This window comes from Sminthopsis crassicaudata, chromosome 3 (assembly GCF_048593235.1).
Source record: "Sminthopsis crassicaudata isolate SCR6 chromosome 3, ASM4859323v1, whole genome shotgun sequence".
Lineage (NCBI taxonomy): Eukaryota > Metazoa > Chordata > Mammalia > Dasyuromorphia > Dasyuridae > Sminthopsis > Sminthopsis crassicaudata.
The window spans coordinates 572,294,411-572,319,640 of record NC_133619.1 but is presented as its reverse complement, the minus strand read 5'-3'; the positions used below and the strand labels follow the sequence as shown (position 1 = coordinate 572,319,640).

At 46.4% G+C, this 25,230-nt stretch overlaps 1 protein-coding gene across 2 annotated transcripts in view; it reads right to left on the bottom strand.

Moving 5' to 3' along the window:
- Positions 1 to 3,266: 3,266 nt before the first annotated feature.
- Positions 3,267 to 25,230, bottom strand: part of TUSC3 (tumor suppressor candidate 3) — a 71,962-nt gene continuing 49,998 nt past the window's right edge. For both annotated transcript variants that reach the window (XM_074304820.1, XM_074304821.1), the window contains exons 7-10: positions 23,583 to 23,646; positions 17,821 to 17,895; positions 15,629 to 15,719; positions 3,267 to 3,724 (exon numbers count right to left, since the gene is read on the bottom strand). In XM_074304820.1, the coding sequence (XP_074160921.1) occupies positions 3,709 to 3,724; positions 15,629 to 15,719; positions 17,821 to 17,895; positions 23,583 to 23,646 (246 nt within the window). In that variant the 3' untranslated portion in view covers positions 3,267 to 3,708. The remainder of the gene's footprint in view (positions 3,725 to 15,628; positions 15,720 to 17,820; positions 17,896 to 23,582; positions 23,647 to 25,230) is intronic.

The window sequence follows — 25,230 nt, the reverse complement described above, 5'->3', positions numbered from 1 at the left end:
ATTAATGCAGGTATTTATTTAAACATTAATTGCCAGCACTGTGTGAAATGCTAGAGATACAAAGAAACCACAATAGCTTGGAGCCCATAATTAAGAGATTCTCAACATTGATCCAGAGGTCTGAGCCTTTGTTCTAATTTATAAAATGCATTTAATCTTCATTTGATCTCTGGCTTTTTTGTATTTGAGACAAACTGAATACAGGAAATATTTGGTAAAAGAAGCATTAGTTTTGTTACTAGATGGGCACAGGGAGAAGTGTAGCAAAGAGCAGCTTTGGGGAGATTGTTTTTCTGTGGGAAGGACTTACCTCAGTCCTTGAGGTAAATACTGCTGATAGTTTGGGCCTACGTCCTTGGGCCAAGGTAGCTCTATATGTAACCCCGCCTGATCTCCCTCTTAAGACTCTGCCAGATTACACACTCATGTGTTTCCATTTTCATTTATTGACCTTACGGTTCCAGTTGTTTCCATATGATTCCCCAAGTCACTGTCTATTTTGTAGTTCTTGACTCATTCTTTCTCTTAGGATTGCAAAATTCCATATCCCAAGGTGGAATATCTCAGGGGCCAAAGAACCAACAGACATTCTGGGATGTGTAATTCAGAGGGACAAGCATTTCCTTGCTTGTCAAAGTGCTTTAGCAGGTGCCTAGAATATAGGAGGGGCTTGGTAAATATTTTGATTTTAGAGCTTAAAGACAGACTCAGACTCAAGTACTGCCTAGGAGCTTTTAAAGGGATACAAGTCAATTCAAGATAGGTTACAGCTTCTAGAATCAAATTTCTTCTTGTTAACAGGGATTAAACTTGGGGAAGGGAGTTTTAGTTAAAATCGCTTAACATGAGAGAGGGAATTACTGCCTATCCTAACAGGCATGGAGTCATAGGACTGGCTAGATTCAGGTCTCATTAAATAACATTAAGCTTTAAGAAATGAGTAACAAGTTTAAAAAGTAATAGCTGTTTATATGTGAAATAACATGTACTTTCTGAATGTATCAGGAAAGAGTGAAGAAACAAACACAAACACTATAGTAAAAGAATTAGGCTCGGTATTTATAGTGGAATCATTTTTCCATGGCGTGTACGGAGACTAGTAGCAATGTCCAATGATTTATGAGTCTGTGGGTGTGATTCCCTGAACCAAAGGTGATGGTTTCCTCTTCTTGCCACATAATTTCAGCTAATTCGTCTTCTCCTAGGAGTGGAGGGATGATTCATATCAAGGAAACTACTAGAAGAACCAGAGGAATATTGGATTTAGGAGCAGAGAGATGAGTTTGAATCCTACTGCAAATGGTAAATAGCAATAGGGATACCAGTACCTATCTCCTAGGATGGCTGTGACAATCCCAATAAAATCACAAGCTAACTAATAGCTCAGGATTATTTTACTCAGGGGAGGGAGAATGTGGACCTATGTGGGGAGGTAGCAGGGATAAAGGGGAAAGGTCATCAGTTCTCCATCTAGCCTCCCTGATTCCCCACTCCCACTAGACTTGATCTCTTTTGTGGGGGTTCCACTTGGGAAGTAACAAGTATGGTTATGGCAGAATATTGCCAGGTGTCAAGGGATGTTCAAAACATCCTGACTAGGCTGGGAAGCCACAAATGGCATCTTTGCTGATGGAATGGCTTCAGTGGCCAGCAAAGGTGGTCAAGGCTGAGCAGTGAGATCAGGAAGGTGTCCAAACCATGTGCTGCACAAGGAGCACGAGTGTCCAGGGTTCAAGGAAATGAATGGTCCCTATTAATTCATATATGGATGGGGGCGCAGGGGAAGATTACGTTGCTTGATTTCCCAAGATTTCTTTTGTGACAATTCAGTGCCTGTTGTTGGATTTGTAGTTCCTGGTTAGTCTAATGGTCAGAATCCCCTGACCTTCCCATCCCCAAAACTCAGGACAGCAGCATTATTCCAGTGTAGGTTAGAATACCCACCACCTCCCAGAGAAACAATTCAAAGAGAGTCTATCCTAGAATGGCTGGCTATCTTCCTTTTCTGTTCCCCCCTTCCCCAGGCAAATAGCCATTTCTTCTCAGCTCCCCCAGGCTGTACTTATGAAATGGATAATTAAGGGACCACAGGACAAGAAGTGGAGGCAAGCAAGCCCAATATGATTAGCAATGTTATGACACGGTCAAAAACAAGGGAACTTTGGGAGAGACCAATCCTGCGGCCCCCTCACCTAGGTGGGCCACACTCAGAAGCAGAAACACTAGATCCCAGGATCTAGTCATCCTGGGAGGGCAATCCAGAGAGTGGGAGGACTAGCAATTATTTCATAAAATGACCCCAGGGACAACACTAGGAGAATTAGGAGCTATGCTTGGAAATGTGGGGAGAGGGTTGGGTTGGGGTAGGTGGACTCCTCAATATAAAGAAACTTTGTAATGACTAGGAGGAATGGCTGTTTGACAAGGTGTTCAGGTGCCTTTTCACTTCACAGGGTAGACAACCACTTCCTCTGGTGTAGCAGAATGGCTTCCTATTCATGCAGGTACTGGACCTAATGAGCTTTGAGGTTCTAAGCGACTAGGACCAAAAGAAGTCACATATCGGGCAGGAGTCTGGATGAAATATATAGCTCTGTACGGTTCCTTCAGCAAAATGAATTAAACAGGGCCCCATCTGGGCTCTGCTTGAATGTGGATAGCTTATTTCTCCTGGCCAATGAACAAATGTTTGAGGCAAATGAACAGTGTTTGTCCAGAAGCCAATCAATCAAAATCAAGCAATAAGCCCCAGACCAGCTTACTAAAGAAGTCAAGGGGGTGTTTCTCCCAAGCCCCCCCAACCCCCAAAGCTGACTCAGTTAAGAATCCGTTACTCTGCCCTCTCAGCCACTCCACAAAGGCCCTTAGTCTATAAGCCAGCCCTGAATAAGACTCCCCTGCACAACCCATGCCTTGGCCTCTGCTTGAAGTTCTCAGATAGGAGGCCACCGCCTCCCTTCCACTCTCAAATAGCTCCAACGCTTAGGAAGCATTTCCTGAAGTCCAGCCTAAATCAGCCTCTAGACAAATCCCCGCATACTGTAGTGGACATCTCTATAGGGCAGGCACTGGGTTGAGCTTGGACTCTAAGGAAGGATCCTGAAGCTGAGGAAGGCCTTTGTTTCCTGCTCAATCCAGACCCCTGTTAACTTCTGGGGTAAGTGTCACAGTGGTGGCCCCAACAAGGTATTCCATTTGGGAGCATCATCAACTGCTCAGACCCTGCCACCAAAGACTTTATTCTCCCCAAAAGAACAAACACACTGTTTGCGAGAGCTCATTCACTTTATCACAGTCACAGGGCTAATTCATACACATAGGACATAAATTTCATGCATATGGTTTGTGTCTGGGACATTGGCAAGAACACTTACACAGATTACATTTGGGTTTCTTGACTAATTCTTGAACAATCCAGTAACTGTTAATTTCATTCCAATCCTGTACCATGTATTAGAAATAAATAATACCCTCCAACAGCTATTTGATGTGTCCTTTGTAAAAGTGGTGTTTATCTTCGTTGTCTTCCTAAAAATGAAATGCTCTATTATTTTCACTAGCAGAATGCACAAGTAATTACATATGAGTCTAACTTATCACAGTTACTGATGAAACCACCAAAATTCTAAAGAACATAATGTTGGTATCAGGATCAGGAACAGTTTATCTTCATGGTAAACATTCATCGTGGGCAAATCCTGCAGGATTTCATTTAATTAAAAAGCTGCAAAAGAGAGAAAAAATATTAAATGCTGCAAATAATGACAGCCTTATCCCAAAACCCCATAATAAATAAGGCTTTTCAAACTTACCATATTAAACATTTTTTTAAAATGTCAAAACATAGCTAATAATGAAGGTATTTAGGATATAATAGAAGGCAATTGTAGAGAATAAATGACATTTAAAAGTTAAATCTGGGCCATTCAATCCAGTGGCAAAATCCTTTTACTTGTTCTGGCAGGGTAGGATAGGGTAAACATGGAAGGTTAGCAGTTGGGCCATCAGAAGGAAGACAGAGGTCATTATGGGAGATGGGTGAGGGAGATTGGGCTGGCAGGTGGAGAGGTACCCAGAAGGCCCTGGCATTGGAGTAAGCCCCTGAATAGGACTCTTTAGGAATGAATATGCATTTCAAGGACTCCAAAATTTCCTTCTCTATTGCCTATAGCTATCTTCTGGGACATGTACTACTCAACGCTCAAGGCCCATGGTGGTCAATAGCATACGAAGGGCTAGGCATTCAGCTTGAGGCACCTTCTTCTTGTCTGGAGTCATCCATTGATCCAAGCCTCTCCATGTGGACACAGACACAAAACATCATAAACTCAATTCAATAAACACTGGCTAAGGGTCTGCCATACTTAAGGGTTAGCACAAAGACAGGAGCATTTAGGCGATGTTTGCATTGGCAGGAATCAAAGGAGAAGGTAACATCTATGAATTTTCAATTTCTTCACAAAGCTTGAATATATGTATAAATCACATTTTTTGAATTTATGAACTACTAAAAACAAATTTATGGGAAGGCTTACTCATTTTCCAGTTTGGAGTATATAGCTTTCTGCCAAACTACAAAATCCAGATAAATTCCACAAAAGAAAACCATAAAAAAGAAGAGACACCCTATTATTGAATTTCCTATCTATATTTGAATACTCCCTTTTCAAACAAAGGTTCAAAAATTAAATTTACAAAGACTAATTCATTAAAAATGAAAGACTCAGCACATCATTTTACATAATTTGTTCTCAATTTCCCCAACTGTAAGATGAATTTGGATTTGATGATAGGTTCTTAGCCAAAGGGCCAGCACTTTTGTTTAAAAATATCTGGCATTGACATTCTAATATATTTGGTCTCAAAACTCTAGAATTCTCATTTAATTTTGTCTTTAAACCTGATTTTAAGAAAGGGTCCGGGGGCAGCTGGTGGCACAGTGGATAGAGCACCAGCCCTGACTGAATTCAGGAGAACTTGAGTTCAAATCTGCTCTCAGACATTTAACACTTCCTAGCTGTGTGATCCTGGGCAAGTCATTTAACCCCAATTCCCCAACTGCCTCAGCCAAAAATTAAAAAAAAAAAAAAAAAAAAAAGAAAGAAAGGGTTCACTAGCTTCATTAGACTGCCGAAAGATAGACATAAAAAAACCCCAGTGCAGAACCCCTGGCTTGAATAATGTCATACCCACCTAAAGAAATGAATTCTATGTGCTTAAAGCCAACAATAACGTTATATGCTAGTAACTTATTAAGGTATGGGGGTTACCCTGGGTCGCTGGGTAAAAGGCTCCCTGCCAACCTAGAGAGGTTTGGGCCAGAGGTCTGGCCACTGACCACATATGGCAGGCCCAACTCCCTAATTTCACTCTAGAGGTTGGCTCAAGGGTGTTTAAATGTTACCCAGTGAATCGCACAAAAAACACCAACATCACAAAGCAAGAAGAGCCTTATCATGGGGCTTGGTGGGTCAATCGATCGCTCAGGGAAGGGAACTGGCTGCTCAGCTTTGCTGTGGGTCCTAGCAAGGATGTCTTTGGCACCAAACAACATTTACTCTGGTCCAGCTGTCATGTAACTCTTTCTTTTATTTGTAAGATTAATCATCCACATAAGCACCTACCTGCCTTTGGGCACAAAAAGACCTCATATCCCCCTCACACAGGCTCCTCCTGCGCCAGAGAAAATCTGGTCAGGTCCAGCTGCTTCATTTAAAGGTACACTTCTTGGATCTCAGTACTTAATCGGAGCCTCTGATCATTCCCTGCTGCTCTCCCCTTTGAAGACCTCTGGCTCACCTAAGGCTGGTAAACACCATTCTCCTAGTCCTATGAGGCCCTGCATCCATGCAGCAGCGTGCTGCCCAAAACCAGCTCCTCTGCAAAGGGCATCCAAAGTGGCAACTCAAATGAGTTGCCTGGCATCGGGCCTTCAGGGCCAGGGTGAGTGTTTTGTGGTTGTCAGAAAGCCTGGTGGAGTCCATATGGTTGGCTCTTCCTGGTGGTCCCCTTCTGTGTTTCCTCAGGACTGTCACTGTCTTCTGATACTGTGAAGATGTCCCTTCTCATTTCCTGGTGGCAGCCCCTATTTTCCCTCTTTGTTTCTTATTTCATGTTTTTGCTGGAGGCACGGCTCATATCCCATCTGCTGATCCTTGTTTTTGATTACTTGGAGAGCAGAGTATGGAGGGCGGTGCTCAGGTGTCCACTCTCCTGGTGCCCCGTGCAGGAGGGCTGACAGAACAATTAAACCTGGAGTCACTTCCTAAAGTGTTCTAGTCACAAACCCCTTGTTTAAGAAGGTGTAAGACTGAAGATGTTCGAACGGCTCACCTTTCTTTGCACTCTCCTTTCCAACTCAAGGTCTCTGACCACATCATGCAAGAGATGCTTCCTCTGTGTGCCAGTTTCAGTGGTGGGATTTGGGGCTCCATGCCCATCGCCTTCTGACTTTTCCTCTCAAAGACAGGATTTAGCAGTGCAGGGAGGAGGATTCTAAGTTACCTGCAAAGCATTGGGATCGGTCTCCTTCCTTCCTCAGAACCAAGTTTCTCAACATGTTACCTGTCCTTTCCTATTCCCATGTCTACACCTAAGCATCCAAGATTACTTTTTCTGGTTGTGTTTTCATCCAAACAGCTCATCAGCTTTCAGACACCTGTTCTCTATCTTGCTTCAGTGCATTTTATCTGCTGGGGAGTCTTCTGAGAAGACTGAGCCAATGTATCTGGAAGAGGTAGCTCTAGATGCCCCTGGATGCCCAATCACACCAGCATGGTCTTTGCCTTCCTTCCATTTAGCCCCCACTCCCTTTGGTCCTGGATTTCCCCTATTAGCAGGCAGTAACCATGTGTTAGTTACTGTATAGGAACTGCACATTTAAAGGGTTAACACTAAGTTAATGCTTCTTACATAGCTGAACAACTGTGCGGTTTCTGGCCCTGTCTCCTTTCTGCCCTTCTGGTATGGTCACTGTAGAAGTGGAGGGGACAATGAAGGGCCTCCAGGCCATTTCACCTCCAACACTCCAGCCTCCAAGAGACAAGCCAAGCTGAACTTGAGTTGGCCATGGAAAGCAGATGCAGCTATGATGAAACAATGGAATAGGTTTTTGTAAGACTGGAGTCTCTGAGGGACACGCCATCTCCATCCAATGAGGAGACTGCCTTCAATGTGTCTAAACTACTTCCAAATAGGGGACGGGTACCCTGCTTGTCACTCCTTCCCTGAAGGAGTAGCCACAGTCAGCTATGAGCCTCCACTCAGAATAAGACTGACAGGATCCTTGGAGGGTACCCCAAAGAGAGAAGTAAACTCCATCTAAGGATGAGTGCCAGCACTAGACCAAGAGCCTGGATCACACGACACCCTGAAGAACTGACTAGTTCTTCTGCCAAGCCAAAGACAGCTACATCCTTGTCAATGCTTCCTGCAGTGGTGTGGTGTCATGGAAGGGTCCCTAGGTCAGAATCAGGGAAGATTTGGACCAAATCACAGTTCTGACACTTCCTACGTGAATGACCCTGGCCACTTAACTTACCCTGGGACAGTTTTCTCTTTCCCTTATTGCTAAAGCTAGCATTTCTAATACAATATTGATTAGTAATGGTGATAGTGGGCAATCTTATTACACTCCTAATCTTATTGGGAATGGTTCTAGTTTGTCCCCATTACATATGATGCTTACTGATGGTTTTAGATGGTACTGATCATTTTAAGAAAAAGTAGTTTCCTCTTTCCCAAAATGAGAGGGCTGGCTTTTGAGAGTCTTTCTTACAGCTTGGACCAAATGTTTCATGAAAGGAAACTGTTGCTGACCAGTCCTTGCTATATGTGCAAGAATTATCCAGTGTTAACCAAGGCAGAACAATCGCCCAGTACCACTCTCCTTGGAAGTGCATGAAGGTAAAATAAAATAAGGTACACAAAGTTCTCTGCAACCCTTATCATGGTCTCCAAATCAACATCCAGTTCTTGGATCACAAAATGTTCATCATTTTTGTCTTACTTCTCTTTCCTGTACTCTTAGCTCCAAGAGACATGTTTAATTTCAGTCCATACATTTTTTAAGACTCAGGAGCTCTGGGTAGGGCTGGGAGGTGGAGGCTACACAGGGGAAGGGCCTCTTATCCATCTGGACAATGATTCCATCTCAAGGTTGACTTTATTTGTATTTTACAATCATTTAAAATTCAAGGTGTGTTCTGATTTAGATTTGTTAAACTTACTAAAGATACACAATCATTCTTTTCTATTTATCTGGGTATGATGGATTCTTCACCACATTTATTTGTCTAATCATTTTGATAGATAGACTCTAACAGTGAAACCAAAGACTCACAGAGTTATGCTTCTAATATCTCCTAATGTAACTCATAAAAGTACATGAAATGCCTGAATGGCACACAAACCCAGTAAAAAGACAAGTAAAAAGTGTGATTTATTTTCAAAGTATATCTAGTTTTATACAATCCTATTCACAGAGTTTCTTGGATTGGACAATGGGGAGGAATCTATCTTGCTTTTCTAGGCCTCTGGGTTGCCACACACTCTCCACCCTCCTCTTTCAGAGCCCAATCTTTCTTGGTTTTCCTCCAGTACCGCCATCACTTCACAGTATCTGAGGGCTCCAAAGGGTCTCACCAATGATTTTTTTCCCTGACCTCAAATCTTAACTAGTCCTTTTGCAACGACTCCTTGGTGCTCCTGGTTCTGCCACTCTGCTCGGAGTGGTTCTGCTCCACTAGGGGACGGGGAGAAGCCATTTCCACCTGGGGAAGCTCCCTCCATTTGTGGAGTATTCTCCTTTTAGAAAGATTCTTTTATGCACCTTTTAACAATGTGTATAATCTTCCCCCTCTATTCAACTCAAAAAAACAAAGAGCACCTCTGTGCCAAGCACAAGGAATGGGGTTGGGTAAACAAAGGTAAGACTCAAATTGTCCCCACAAATCCTCTAGGGGCTTGCTCCACTCTCCTGAGGACATGGAAAACAGCCTGATATTAAGAGACAAGGTATTGCAGGAGGGAGATGGCATGGCATTCACAACTGGAAGTAATGTTGGTCCTCCCCTAAGGGATGACCCTGAGCTGGCCATATCAGATTCAGAGCAGCAGTGAAGTAGCTGGACTTTCTCATTTCCATACAGATGGAATTAGTTAATTCAAGGAATAGGCGAGAGTGAGTATGAAGAGCTGCATTGGGAACCAAGGCTGGAAAGGGAAGCTGAAGGCAGGGCCAGAACCCTCCAGAGGTAACGGGAACCATGGGAGCTTCTTGGTATAAGGAAGTGGCAGCACAGTACCTAGGGTAGGACACTGAAATAGTCCATAATAAAAGCTGGTGTTCACATTTCCCCTGGTTGGATCTGGTCAGGACCAATACCTACAAGACTGACAGGCCCTCCATGTTTATTGCCTCCCTCCTCACCCCCATGGCTGCCCATGACTTTAGTGACCCCCTGCTATCTCTACTATCATTTCCGGACAGTCTTTCTTCCCTCAGATCTATTTCCCTTTCAAGGCCTCAGGACCAGGAATATTATTGTCCTCAGGTCACAGCCACTCTTAGCTGTCCTTGTCCTGGGGGAGGGAACTTCAACATTCCCACTGACATCTGCTCCAATGCTCTGGCCTCCCAGTTCCACGGTCTCCTCTAACCCTAAGACCAATTGCTTCTCTCCATCCTGACCCCAAGCTCTAAGTTGGCTCCTCTGCTTTCCTCTCAATCACCTCATCCCAGCTACCATCCCCACTGGGGCTCCAGGCCTGCATCCTCAGAACTGTCCCATGGCAGCATCCCCGGCTGGTGGTCCTTTCCTGTCTTCCAACCATGACCCTCCCTTTGAACACCTCGCCTACCTGGCCCGACCTGCACATCCCTAACCAAACTCCATTTCTGGGTTCTAATAGATTCACACAATTCAGGAAAAAAGAGGAAACATGGACACACCATTGCACATACCGTCCTCTCTTCTAGCGGGCATAATTAAGAAAAAGAAATGTGAATGAAACATCTGAGCACCCAAATGGAGCATGTCCCAGCCCAGCCATCTCAGTAACCCATACCACTGCCAAAGCTTCTCTGACTCCATGGTAATCCTGATGATAACATGCTCTCCTCCTGAAGTATTGAACATGATAGGGCATTTGCAGGTGACCAGGCAGAGATGTGATCTCAATGGATTTCACTTCTTCTGTTTTCATACCTCAAGTCCAGGCCCACCTCCTTCAGAGAGCCAACGCTCTCTCATGGACTGCAGAATTTCCACCCGCTTGCTCAGTTTCAAGATGGAGAGCTTCATCTCTTCTATGTTTCTTCCCAGTCCTCTGCACCCCTCTTATTCATGTTCTGGTGGGGGTGGGAGTCAGAGTGCCCCCTCCCTGAGACCACCACCAGGACGGACAAAGAAGGGCTTCACATGAACCAAGGCCTGTGTCCCTCTGTACTGCAAAGACAAGGGTCTCTTGGAAGCCTGAATGAGAAAGGCCTCCTCACCCGACTGGGCTGAACACACTCAGCTTTCTAGCCCGCACACTGTCTCTCAGTGCTCAGCGCCTTTGGGCGCCATCCTCCTCCCGGTGTCTGTGCTCCCTTGGGCAGTCCTGCACTGAATACTCACAAGGGGCTTCTTGCTGTTATGACATCAGGGGTCTCTAGGAGGGGCAACACATCCCACAATTCCCTCAAGTGCCATCCTGGGAAGCTCTATGAATGCCAACTTCTGGAACACGGGAGGGTACAAGGAGTTTGCTCTGATGTGATAATGAGCAAAAATAACCCAAACCCATCCCATTCCTCCAATATCCTACTGATGGAATCATGCTCAAGAATAAAGCCACAAAGCTTTCAAAGCTGGAGAAACTTTAGAGGCAATCCTTTTGGCAGCCTGAATTAAATTAAATAAATGTGATAAGGCGCTACTCACCTAGGAGCCAGGCACTGGGCTAGGCACTGGAGAAACAAAAGACAAAAATGAAAGATGCTGCCTTCGAGGGACTGACCATCCAGAGGGGGTTGGGGGCTCCACACCCCAGGAAGGAAGTGTGTGAGAGAGGCAAGGGCTGCTTGGAGGCGGGCGCTGAGCAGCAGGGGGCAGGCACTTGAGCTGTGCTCTGAAGGTAAATAGGAGAATCACCAGGGGCAGGGGGGAGGAAGAGACATGCTCTGCGCATGGGAACCTCGAGTCCCAAATGACATCTGGTGAGCCGAGGGTCGACATGATGAATATGGAGAGCGCGTCCAACAGCGGGGGAATGGTGGGCAAGAGCTGCACTGTCCAAGGCACTCAAGGCTGGGAGGGGAGACTGGATCTTAGGCCCGATGCACTTCCTGAGCAGTGGATGGACAGACTCAGGTGTATGTTGGCAATTGTAAGATGGATTGGAAGCAGGGAGACCCATAGGAGGCTACGGCAACAATCTTGGCAAGAGGATCGGATAAGGGCTTGGACCAGGCTGGAGGCCATGTGAGTGGGAGAAGGGGATGGATGCAGAGGAGCCAAGAAGGCACAACTCACTGGTCTGAACATTTCACCGGGCAAGGGAAGGAGGCATAAGATACAATCAAGAAGGACTCCTCGGGGATTCCAGGACAATGGTGCCCAAACAGAATCGAGAAGCTTAACAGAGGATGAGTACTGGTGAAAAATAACGGGCACCAGTTTGAAGGGAGACATGAGACATATGCATGATGTGTCTTAGGGACATCTGGGGGAGCCAGCAAACCTTTGGGAGAGTGATGAGTGCTGGTGGGGAAAAACTGAGGCCCCGAGTGATGTGACCAGCTGTAGCCCAGACACACGGCGAGGAAGTGATGGAGCTGGAACTCCAGACCACGTCAGCTGTCTCTCATTCTAGGCCTCTAGCACACTACAGTACCACAGATATCAGGAAAGGAAGACCTTTCTGATTTGATTCAAAGCCCTGGCATTAGAAAAGCAGGTAATGAAGACTTTCAGAGAAAAAGGCTAAGGGCACAATCTCTTGTGTCCCAAATTTAAACATTTGAAAAAGAGAGAAGATCCCACTTATTGTTGCTGCACTGGGGTTAGTGCAGTTCTGAAAGGGTTTGGAGAATGCTCAAGTTCACAAATCCCTCAAAAAATGTTCTTTCCTTGATGCTGGGATTTCATATACTATAGCCAGAGGATGTGGTGCTTCAAATAACCTTCCCTAGGGATATGCAGTGCCCGATCCTGAATGAGGCAGCTGCAAGGCCCCTCGGCCCCCATCTGGGATCTGCTTAGCCTTGGGCTTCATCTGTGTACAGGAAGCAACAAGCCAAAAGCTAAGTGGCCGCTACCCTAAGGGCCAGGTTTTTCTTGGCCCACTCTTTATCAGCACTGATGCCCCGTGGGAGCCCTTGGGTCCTTGGAGAGGGAAGGGCTGCAGGCTTCAGTTCAAACACCTTTAACTCCTCTTTTCAATGTGGCTCTCTTAAAGATGCATGGGAGCAGAGACCTTGGAAGGGCACCCGGGCTAAGCACAGCGAGGCAGCCATGGCAGTCACAACGTTTAAATTCCATTTTCAGTGTGATTTGTCCCCAGTAACCCTGGATATCATCAACCTTTGCAGTAAAGGACTAGTCCCAAGTCACCTAAACAAGACAGACAGTGCCACTGGGCCCCTAGCCATGGCCCCTCAGCCATAGGGATCTATTTGGAGCACCGCCTCTTTCCTATCCCACCCAGGCTGGTAACCTTGGAGCCATCCTGGACTCCTGGCCTTCACTCACCCTTCATAGGGTATCGATCACTGGTCCAGGCTGGCTGACTGTCTCCACCACATCCTGCCTCTCCCTTACAGACCCTGACCCGGTTCAGGCCATCCTTCCCTTCTCACCTCCCTGCCTTCAACCTTTGTCATCCCCAATCTACTCTCTACCCAGTTACACAACATCATCTTTGTGTACGTGTCACTGCCCTGCCCCGGACGAATATTTTACAGAATAGATTCTGCGTGATATTTAAAGCCCATCTTTCCAAGCTTCCTTTACATAACTCCCACTAACACTTTCTAGGCCTCCCAAACGGTGTCGTGGTTGCTGTCTGTAGCACTCTGCTCTCCCTCCTGGGGAGGTCCCAACAGAGGCATCTGGGACTGTGGCCACTCCCCTCAGGGCAGGCTGCCTCCTGAAAAGCCTTCAGATGCACTGGGGACAGACGCCGTTGTTTTAATTTGTTTCCCCGGTTGTTGTAGCCACAAGGGAGCATCTGTGCACTTACCCAGGTCATATTAACCCAGGAGCACGGAGGCTCTGGGAAATCTGGACCCTAGTCAGTCTCGCTGCTACACCCCAAAGCTGAATCCGTCCTCTCATAAGTGTTTATAAAAATGTCCATTTCATTGAAATGGATAAGGAAAGAACATTAAGAAAGCTATTCAAAAATGAGACAAACCCACTTACAGAGACAGGATTAGAATGCCACAAGTTTGAGCAAGAAGCTCGGGAAGGAAAATGGAGATGCAAATACGGGAGGAGAGGGAGCACAAATGTTAGAGAGGTGAGCATGGAGGCTGCCCGGGGTGGGAACTGTGGGGGAGAGAATCTGCCTCTGAAAGGCCAGGCTTTGGCTGAGGGGGAATGGAGTTTCCATGGTGAAGGGGGCCTTGCTACAGGGAGGACAGCACATAGGGCAAGAGCCAAAGTGGCACAAAAGGAAGGGCAAACTGCTACTGGAGGCAGGGTAGTGACAACAAGTCACCCAAGTGATGGGGACTCCTTTCTCCATTCTCGTCCTCTGCCCCCCCCACTGTCTGACTCCCTCTATCCTTTTCTTCCCCATATGAAATCTCTCTCTTTCACCTTCTCATTCCTCTCCTTCTGTCTATTCCCTATGGTATTCCCTCTCTCCCTCTCCCTCCACATCTCTGCCTGTCTTTCTCTTTCTATGTATTTATACCTCTCTCCCCACTCCTGCCCTCTCTATCCATCTCCCTCTCTGCCTTGTCTCTGTATCTCTTGCTGTACACATCTTTGTCTCCCCTCTCACCATGCCTTTTTTCCCCATCTGTCTCCTCCCTCTCTACTCTTTAATTTAAATGTTTTTCTATCACTTTGAACTCTGAAAACATTTTTTTCTTTCTTATTTTGCTCCTAGCTTGCATTAAGTCTAGCAACCAAACCACATCTGTCCCATCTCCGCAAAAAAAAAAAAATAAACAAACAAACAAAAAAAACAAAAAAAAAAACAAAAACCATGAGACTAGAACTCAAGGAGTCCCTTGACTTGCTTCCTTTTAGGACCTTTGGGTTTCATCTCTGTTTGACCACATATATTTTTCCACTGATAACAATCAAGCACCTCAGCAAGCCTGTTGGATGCAGCGGCACACGCAGGGCTCTGCACCCAGACATTTCCACACAAAGGGTGCGTTTCTTCTGCCCTTCATGAGAATGGCATGGGCCATAGGTGAATGTGATGACCTGGCTCAGCAGACTCCCTGGAATCCTCAGCACCTTGGCTCCAACAGCCATCACATGTAGCCAAGGCCTCTGCTGATCCTGCACACTCTCCCAACCTCTCCACTTCACTTCCTTCACTTCTTCCATAGCACTCTGCAATTCACTCACCAAAACTTGTCTACTCTCAATAAATACCCTCACAGAGCATATTTTCTCTCCCCCTAACACTTGTCTCCTTTCTTACTGGGGGGACACTGCCATCCTTCCAGTATCTCAGGACACTCAAAGCAGGGGCTGTTGCTTCTCTGCAGATCTCACCTGTAACACCTGTCCATGAGACCCCCTTCTCTTCTCTGGCACCGCGCCAGCCTGGTGCAGGCCCACATCATCTCACACCTGCACTCCTGCACTCCAGTCCCCTCTCCATACATCCATGAAAGTGATTTGTTTGACCCTGTCACTGCCCCTACTCAATCAACTCCAGTGAATCTCTATTGCCTCCAGAATCAAATACAAAATGCTCAGCTGAGTATTTAAAGCCCTTCATAACCTATCCCCTCTTACCTGTCCAGCCTTCTTATACCTCAACCCCCAATCCATACTCTTTAATCCAGATACACCAGCCTTCCGGCTGTTCTACCAACAAGGCCCTCTGTCCATCTGGATCACGGTCTATCTCCATTCCCCCCCTCCGCCCCCCAATCTCTATCTCTCGCTCTCTTGCTCACTCTTTTTCAATTCCAACGAGCTCACTCGTGGAGAGGCTTGTGACCAAAAATCTGGGCATGGGGAGAGACTGTTTCAGGTCCAACAAATGCTGACGATAGGCAAAGGAGGTGCAACCCTCATTGGCAGAGTAAAACTCAGGAAATCACAGATTGTCCAAATATCAAGCCATAGCTATCTACAAGGTAAAGCAGTGGGCACACACACTTTCAGAGAGCCGGGTGCCTCTTGGTGTGTGTGTGCATGCGCACGTGTGTACACCCACCCTGATGTGGGCACTGTGCAGGCAGGGGTGCTGCTGGAAGTGGGGTGTGTTGGGGGAGTAGGGATTTGCACCGTCTGTAACATCCAGCACATGCGCTTGCTGAAGGAGCCGAAATGAGGCTGGCTTGGCATTGGATCAAGCAGATCTGAATGTCTCACTGGAGGAGCTTGTGCTTCAAAGCAAAGCCGGGGCCCTGGAAGGGGGAAGGTGGGCAGTGCATGAGGCTCACCTGTAGGGGTATCCGTGGTATTTGGAGCGGAAGATGGACAGCAGAAAGCTGAAGAAGAACACCACCAGGCCCAGGCCCACCAGGCAGATAACTGGAGAGAGAGAGAAAAGATAAGTGCAGGTGGACATGTGGGGAGAGAAGGGGGAAAGAGAGAGAAAGAAGAGGGGTGGAGTGATCTGGAGGGCAGCCAGGCCCACAACAGCCCCCTTTTCTTTTTCTTTTCTTTCTTTCTTTTAATTTAAGACATTTCTTCTTGACTTATTTGTCAAGCATTTAAGATCCAAGACAGATCTACACAAAAGGGAGCAACCACATTTTGTTTGGAAATATAATATGATATGAATGCAACATTTTAAGATCCAAATTACCTCCTCATAACAAAACATTTCATGGGAGGTTTACAAAGTCTTTAGATAAATAAAGATTCTTAACCTATGTTTCTGTTGTCACTCCTCCCTTTGGCGGCCAAGTGAAGCTTGGATTTTTCAGAATAAGGTTTTTCAATGAATAAAATAAAATTAAAAAAAAGACAAAGGATTACAGAGGAAACAAATTATACTGAAGTGCGGTTATCAAACTGTTTTTAAAGTGCAGACATTAAGTTAAGAACTCAGACTTCAATCAGATGAATTGGCTTCAAACCCTGATGTTGATGTTCGTGACTTGTAGGACCAAGGATAGTCATTTAATCTTCTCTGGCCTCAAGATCCTCATCTCCTAAACAGAGTTACAGGACTAGGCTGCTTATGAAGTCCCTCTCAGCTTTACATCTATCATCTTATGAGCAATTACATTCTACATTTTATCCCAAAAAGTTCTTTCAGATAAGACAAATAATATTAGCTTTACTTTAAAGATGAAGGGAACTAAGCACTGGGATAGTGACCTGCTCATGGTGACAGGAAGAGCCCCCTTTTCTAAAGAAGAGGTGACAATGAGCCACTGGCCACCTGGCCAGAACAGAACCAACTGCCCCTTTCAGCCCCTTCTCTGCCCATACACTGTGCCAGGGCTGCTGAGGGTTTACTGGCTTTAGTTAGCTGCCCATCCCAGAAGGCCATGAGTGGATGGAGGTTTGTTTCTTACCATTCATGGAGGACCCTACATAACTTACCGAGGGACACAATGTGAGATTCTCGGTAAATCTGATTTCTAAGCCAAAATATCTTTCTTCCAGGACAATCGATCATATCAGAGGTGGACTCTCAGCTTTCATGTAATGAGCAGAAGTGCCGACATATATGTATGATCAGTGATGTAAACCAAAGCATTAGTAAGCACCTACTGTGTGCCACGCAGTGTCAGACACTGGAGATCCAAAGACAACAAAGAAACTTCACTGAAGAGAATGGAGATGGTTCAGTTTCTTTGTCACTGTGGACCTTCACCTTTGTCTTCATCCGACTTAAGAGACTAAGTTGTCAACAACTAATATCGCTGACTCAAGAACAAATGACTACTTTGTGAGGATTTCTTTTGTGAACTTCTATTAGGAATCAGTTCAAGTCTCTGTGAAACTCCCCCAGAATGGCAAAGGCCCATTTCCTTAAGAGTCTCAAACCATGGCATGAAGCCACTCCCTTTCACGTGTTCTGTGGCCAGGGACACTGGCCTCCTGAGACCCGGCATCTCCCAATCCCAGACTTCCGAGGTCCACTATCCATAGCTGGTGTGTATAAGTCATTGGCACATGGCCAACCCTTGACTGTGAGCTTCTGGGAAGCAGGGACCGTGTGTTCCCAGTGCCCAGAAGAGTGCCTGGCAAACAGGAGGCACTAAATAAATGCTTCTTGATCCATTCTTCCCCACAGGCCTGCCTGCAATGCCCTAGTGAGCTGTCAGCCCAGCTTTGTTATTGTGACTCATTACTACTTCAGAGGGCCATGGGCTTTCTATTGCTGTCACCCAACATTCCGATATCAATTGTGTCACCTCATACAAGCCGGCAGGGTAGATTCAATTTCCCCAGGAATTCTAGCTAAGATGCATTCCCACAGGGCCTCTCTCAGGCCACACTTACACTCTTATCCTTCATTTCTGCAAATGGGTAAACCAAGGCTAAGCCAAGGCTCTGCTGAAGATGTTTCGGCTCCTAGTTGTTGTCCCCAACTACCCTGAAGAGGAAGCAGCCTTGATCCCCCTCCCCCACCCAGGCTTCTAAGGACCAACCAGTTCTGTGGGAGATTACTTACTTCTTCTCTTGCCCACATCCCCTTTGGAGGTGGCAGCTTCATTGAGGAGGACCATCCCCATGGTGATGGCAGCATCTAGGGCTGTTGTCAAGGAAACAGCAGAAGAGCAGAGACTAGGAAGAGCCACGCCTATGTGTCACTGACTCTCCCTGCCAGCCCCAGAATGAGAGGCTGAAATGTTCTCTCTCTCTCACACACACACACACACACACACACACACACACACACTCACTCTCTCTCACTCTCTCTCTCTCTCTCTCTCTCTCTCTCTTCTGATCAGCTTACCTGGATTTGTCTGGACATCAGGGCTTCTGAAGCCTCTAATGTCATGGATCCCATCAATCCAGTAAATGGAGAAGCCCGCAGACGCCTCCTCAGAATCATGTTTTGGGATATGTAACAAAGGAGATTACAAAAAAAAAAAAAAAACAAAAAAAAAAACCCAACAACAAAAAGTGATGCTATACTATGGGCATTAAAAACATTTTTAAAAGACAACCATGTCCTGGGCCTCCAGCAAGATCCTCAGCCAGACATGTGCATATTATCCATCCCTCAGAATTCATAAAAAGGGGGCTTATGGATGACACTCTCCTTCAAAAGAAATCTCCAAAACAACAAACAGATGGCCGTATTCCCAAAGCCACAGCAAATAAATACAGGGTGGTCTCTGGCGACTAACAAAGGGCTAGACTCTCTCATCACACGACCAGCCTGATGCCTCTTCCCCAGACTTGGCCCCAAAGCCTTTGAGATTCTGAAACTCTCCAGGCCCTGGGGGTCTGTTCCTGGAAGGAGATCCTGGCATGGGACAAGGACTCAGGTTCTTGGGGCCTCCTCTCAAGCTTTACAGATGCAAATGAGGACCCCCAGGGAGTTCCATGGACCAGATGCCAGGATGCAGACCAGAGCTTCCCTCCTGGCTGTGTGAGAACAGAAGAAAAACCATCAGGAGACAGTACTAGACTGAGCATGTTCTGAGAGGAGGGATTCAGGGCTCACACTCAATTGATTAACAGAACCTTCTGTGAACTAGGCAGCCCCTCCCAGCCCCAAAGAGGTGATGATCCAATGGGGAGAACGTAAGAACACACAACATGTGAATAGAACTGAGGGGGCAGAAACAGCAGCTGGGGGGAATCCTGAAAAGCTTCATGTACAAAGTGCTTCCGACACAAGACTAGAGAGAAACCAGAGACTCTGAGAGGCGAGAAAAATGAAGGAGGGCACCCCAGACACAAGAACCACCTAGTGCAGACACAGAAATGGAGACGGAGAGCCTTCTGAAAAGGAGCCAGGGCCCCTAGTATCTGTTATGGAGAATCATATGTAATAAGGAAGGACCAATAGGTTGGATCCACTTTATGAAGAACTTCAAAGAGCAAGCTTTCTATTTGAACCTAGAGGTAATAATGAGCCATTGAAGTTGGCTAAGCAGGGGAGCACCAGGACAAAGTTAGCCAAAGGTGTAAGGAATAGAACTGAGAAGGGAAAGCCAGGATGCAGACGCACTCAAGAGAGAGGTAATGTGGGTCTAAACTCATGGTGGCGGACAGCCTGGAGAAGACCCAAGACAGTGAGACATCATGGAACTAAAAACGGCAAGACTTCACACTGACAGGGGGTCGAGCTGAGGGAAGGTCAAGGCCACAAACCCAGATGATGTCCCTGAAGAAAGAGAGGAGTTTGGAAGATGGGCGAGCTTTTGGAAAAAGATAAAAGAGTCCAAGATGTCTCTGGGAAACTTCATCTGAAATGTCCAAATGGGCGCTGATGATGTGGCTCTGGAGCTTGACAAGAGCCCAGAGCTGAGGTAGATGAAAACGCATCACAAGTATGGAAGAGGTTTGATTCAGAGGTTGGGAGAGGTCAAAGGAGCAGATGTTGGATGCTGCTACTGCTGCAGAGGACACTGTGCCAGGACTGTACTAAACACTGGGGATACAAAGAAAGGCAGAGCCAGTTCCTGAAGAGTTCCCAATCATGGAAAGAATTCTGTACAGATGGAAGGCATGGGCAATGAGGTTCACTGTGGAGGTTCAAGAAAGGCTTCCTGTAGGATGTGGGGCTTTAATGGAGACATGAAAGGTGCTGGGGATGGAAGGTGCTGGGGAAGCTCCCAACCCACTGGTCCTTCCTTATTACATCTGATTCCCTCCTGAAGTCTAGGGGGCCCGTCTCCTCCAGAAGGTTCTCCATCTTTGTGTCTCTGCACTTGTGGTGCCCAAGCCTGGGGTCCCCTCCTTCATCTTTCCCACCTCTCTGAGTCTCTGGTCTCTCTCTAGTCTTGTCAGGTGCCACTTTGTATGAGATGCCAGGCCAATATGCCTCCATGACAAATGTTCAAGAGAATGGCTGGGGGTGGGGGTGGGAAGAGGACAGAATGGAAGGGACCAGAATGAGAGCAAGCATCTTGATCGAGGCAGAGGCAGAGGGAGGGAACCTAAGGGGCGCAGCAGCAGAATAGCTGTGGGTGGGAAGGAAGGCAGTGGCCAAGTGTGCACGGGCATGAAGGGAGGGACCCAGGGGGGAGGGGGAGAAGGCATTGCAGAGAGTGACAGAGAGAGCAGTTTTTAATAGGGAAGTGGCTCCAGAGGGCACAAGAGGGGAAGGCATGGAAATGGGTGGGACTGAGCTAAGAAGCAGCAGGAAAAGGACATTTTGTACTGCTTCCCTTTCCCCCTTCTAGGCAGGAGATGGCTCTGACTCACAGAGATGGAGGGTTGGGGGGACCAGAGAGGGCCACAGGAGAAAGTACCCACCTTCCCAGTCCTGGAACAAACAGTACAGAAAAGGCCTATAACTGGCATTCTTGCCACCTCTTCCCTATACCCTGGGTGTTCCACTGGGTGTCTGGGCCCGAAAGTCCCTGTGTGAGGTCATCTCCCTGGCATCTTCCCAAGAAGGAATAGGATACATGGGTGTCCATGTCCTGGTTCTGAGTCAGCAATCAGCAGGGTAGGGGAGAAGAGGGTGGGGGCGCTCTGACTCAGACATGACACTCAGGAAGTCTTTCTGAAGGGACAGCTAGGTGGCACAGTAGATAGAGCGCCAGCCCTAAAGTCAGGAGGACCTCTGTTCAAATCTGGCCTCAGACACTTGACACTTTCTGGCTGTGTGACCCTGGGCAAGTCACTTAACCCCAATTGCCTCAGCACCAAAAAAAAAAAAAAAAAAAAAAAAAAAAAGAAAATCTTTCTGAGACACCTGCTTTGCGCCAGGCAAAGGGATTACAAAGATGAGAGTGTTCCTGAGCAACTTCCCATCTACAGAGGAAAGGTGGTGACAAAAACAAGGCCCAGGCACAGAACATGTTGAGAAAGGACACAGAATAGCTCAGGGGTCAGCAGACAACAGTCCCCAGGACAGGGCTGAGAGACCAACTGGGCTGCAATGAGCTTCAAGGTAAGGCTTCTGAGTGATGTGCTGAAGGGAGCTGTATCCTAACCCCCAACCTGATCAATCAATCAGAGATATTAAGTCCAGGGCCGGACCGGGCAGTCAGGGATGCCACAAGGGGGAGCCAGAGCCAGAGGAGGGAAGAAACTTAAAAGGGAGTTTTATTAATTATGGAATGAGGAAATTTATTACGTGAGGAGTAAGAGTTTCAGAGGGCACAGTGGAAAAGGAAAAAGCATTTATTAAGTCTCTATTATGGGCTGGTCACCATGCCAATGGCTCAAATGGTCCTCAAAACTACCCTGAGAGGCAGCTGCTCATATTAGCCCCATTAAAGGTGAAGTAACTTGTCCAAAGTTTCACTGAAAGGATGTGTCTGAGGCAAGATTTGAACTTAAGGCTTCCTAACTCCGGGCCCGGCACTCTATCCAATGCATCACCCAGAGGCCTCAAGGGAGGTAGAAAGAACTTGGGTAGGATAGTATGGGGTTAGAGTTGGGTTAATGGAAAGGAGGAAGTAGAAGGGACCAATCCCTAAAGAAACAAAAACCTGAAAGACTAGAGAGCTTCCTCTCCCTCTCTCCCTTTTGGCGTTTGGACAGTTACCTCTCACTTCTTTTCAGTTCCCACCTTCTTCCGAAGCCATTTTCTTCTCTCCACCCCCACCCTCCCATCTCACCTCCCACCCCGGCCCTGTCCTTTAGCAGCTTCTCCTGCTCTCTGGGATTCTTCTCCTCCTCAGGTCCCTCTGCCCGAGTCTCTCTCTTCCTTCTCTCCACATCAGTCTTATTCTTTTTTCTTTGGATGTCTCCTTTAGAATAACCCAATCTTTGGGGTTTTTCTTCCATCTCTCCTAAAGCTTCTCCCTAAAATCAATCTAGCTTCTTCACAATTTCAAACTTCTCCAGACTGATCATCTTCCCTTGTGATTCTTTCTTCTTAAACAACTCAAAATCTCTCTCTCTCTCTCTCTCTCTCTCTCTCTCTCTCTCTCTCTCTCTCTCTCTCTCTCTCTCTCTCTCTCTCTCTCTCTCTCCTTACCTCGGTTAGGAAACTGGCAAAACTCAATTTCATTTTACCATTTCTTCTTTTCTAAGTAAAAAAATAAACTGTTAGTTGAACTCATTTGATTCAAAAGTAATCATTAACATTCGGACAGAAATGTAGTTAATGTTCCCACATCAGTCTAATCAGCTGTAGTTCATGGGCAGCTCCAAATACTCCAATAATTTCATTCCAATGTTTTCAAATCTTGGATGTCATTTCATAGTTTCACTTTTAACTTATCCATCACTTCCCTACTACATAAATAAAAATTGCATTATACAAATTTGAGTTACACACACAAAAAAGCTGCTCTTATTTGCATAAACTAATAACAATATCGAGAAGCTGTGAACAGTCTCCTGAACTGGTAACAAATATGTCAACATTACACACAGCACTATTGTCAACTGTGCCAGTTAAGAGGTTACATTCTCAGACAAGGGGGAAAAGATTTTGTCAATTTAAAGATAAATGAAATTAAGTGTTAAAACAACACTAGACCATTATGGGGAGACTAAAAGTGAAAAAAAAAATATTTCAAGTTGCATATTAACTTACAGTATGTCTACCCATGGGAGGAGCACATTAAAGAAAAAAAAGTTTTCTCTGAGAATAATCTGTCATGATACATTGACCAGTTGTGGTCCTGGGCAAGTCATCTGCCTGACTCAGTTTCCTCAATTGTAAAGTAAGGGCAATATCAGCAAACACATAACAGGGTTGTTCTGAGGATCAACCAATATAGTGTTTGTAGAGTGGTTATGACAGTGCCTGGCACATAGCAGACTGTATATAAATGCCCATTTCCTTTGTTCCTGCCTAAACCACTCTCCCATCTGTTACTCCACTGCATTTCCTTAGCAGCCCAGCCTAAGGAGGAATAACACTTTTAAAATCTGAGAATAGAGTACTCTGGAAGACCACTATTGAAGAAGGCAGAGTGAAATGACCTGGTCCCCCCAAAAAAAGAAAACAGCAAAGAGACAGATGCCAGGATCACACCTCACAAAAGGATGGGCACTCTGACACAGTACTTGAAAAGAGTCATGTGTGTGTCTAAGGTAGGGGCAATAAATTACCAGTCTCAGCCCAGGGGACTCTTAGTGGGCAGGAGGGCAGGAAGGAGCTGCAGGTGTAGTCATTTTCCCTCACTCACCAATGAGAGACTGGAAGGCTTTGACTGAGGTCGGGTCAGCTGGATCCCAAGCTGCCCAATTCAGGGCTCCTGACTGCAAGGCCAGCTGAGGGCTCTCCCTCCCCATCAGGCTCCTTGCTTCGGTCTGTCTCTCCTCCCCCATCGGTAATTTAAAGGATACTCAGCAGTAGAATGATGTGTGATTCAGCCACAAACTGAGCCTGGCTGCTCCCGTGGATATAACTCTGAAAAGGAGAGGACAGAGGGTTAGAGCAGAGGAAAACTCCTAGCCACACAGACAACCTGGAAAGCGCCCTGCCAGAGAAGGCTGCTTGCTCGTAATTCCAGAAGGGTGAGATACCCAATCTCTGAGAATTAATAGGTACATTACAACGATCGAGCTTGTCAAGCAAACATCCTGGGGAGAACCAAGCTCACTTCCTTTTACCCAAGAGAGGGCCTTAGTCCACTGCTATTTCCCAGGGATCGACGATTTGACATTATTATGCCACAATGGCCAACTATTTCTGATTACATAATCAGTTCTACTCTTTTTAGCATGAGCAGAGGCCTTATGGCTGGGCCAAAGCCAGGTTCAAGCCTTCCCACATTCCTGGATGTGGGAGCAGAGCCACATGGCACGTTTTCTGCTGCTAAGTCTGAGTGAGTCCTACCTGGGCTTGGAGCTGGAATGAGAGACAGACTCTCAATCCTCATTGGCAGACTGGGAGCTAGGGCTGGCTTCACAACTGGATGTTGCCCAGGCTCTGGGGCCTTAGGCTTCTCCAAGTGCCCTACAGGCCCACTTACAGGCACTCAGAGAAGTTCCTCTGGCTTTTCTGAATAGTGCACTTTTTTTTCATCAAGAACTTCAAGACTCACAAAGTGGGACTCCTGAAAGGGCATTTAGATTAACTCCACTCCTTTACAAAAGGGGAATCAGGCCAAATCACAAAGGTTACAGGAAAGGGCAGAGTCCTCTGACACAGGAGCCAGCTGGTGCTCGTCCCACATCCTGCACTGTCTCTTCCCCATACCTTGGACCCTGTTTCTCAGGGCAGTGGGGCCTGGCTGATAAGCTTTCACATCTTGTATTTGTTAGATAGCCACTTCCTTTCCAGACTTCAAATTACTATTTTATTTATACCAAGGACACAAAAACAAGAGCTGCTGGGGACTAAGTGTGGACCCACTAAGAGCCCCCATGACAGATAAAAAGCCCTCCTCCATTCCAAAGGGGGAGGGAGGAGGCACAGGCTGGAGGGAGTGCATGGACCTGGGGAAAAAAGAGGAAATGCTAAGCAAGATGCCATGGCTACTGTCCATGATAATGGTAACCCCCCTACCCCCCCAGGAAAGAGAAATAGAAAGCTGAGGGAGTAACCAGGAAAGGCCAATGGGCCCCACCACAGTCATGTATGCTGAAGAGAACAGAACTGAGGCCTCTTACCCATCTTAGCCTCTGCCCCCCTTGCTCGCTCTCCCCTGTTTTTGAAGAGCTGGTTTTCTTCTCCCAAGTGCCACCAAAGAGCCTGGATTCTGTAGAATGAAGCTGTTAAGTCCTAAAGTGCTGATCTGTGTGTACCCTGTACAAACACTCAGGTAAGTGTTAGGAACCTTCCTGACATGGCGATTCCAAAATGAACCAAAGAAAGAATGATGGGCTTCTAGTTTATAAAGGGGGATCCATACTTGTTCCTAAGCAATGAGAACAGAAACCTTTAGGGTAAAGGGAAGAAGGCTGGGAGAGATCCAGGAGCTGGGACTGCCGAGGCAGCCATCTTGGGTAATTCCTCTTTCCCAATGTCTTCCCACAGCCTGTTTGAAAG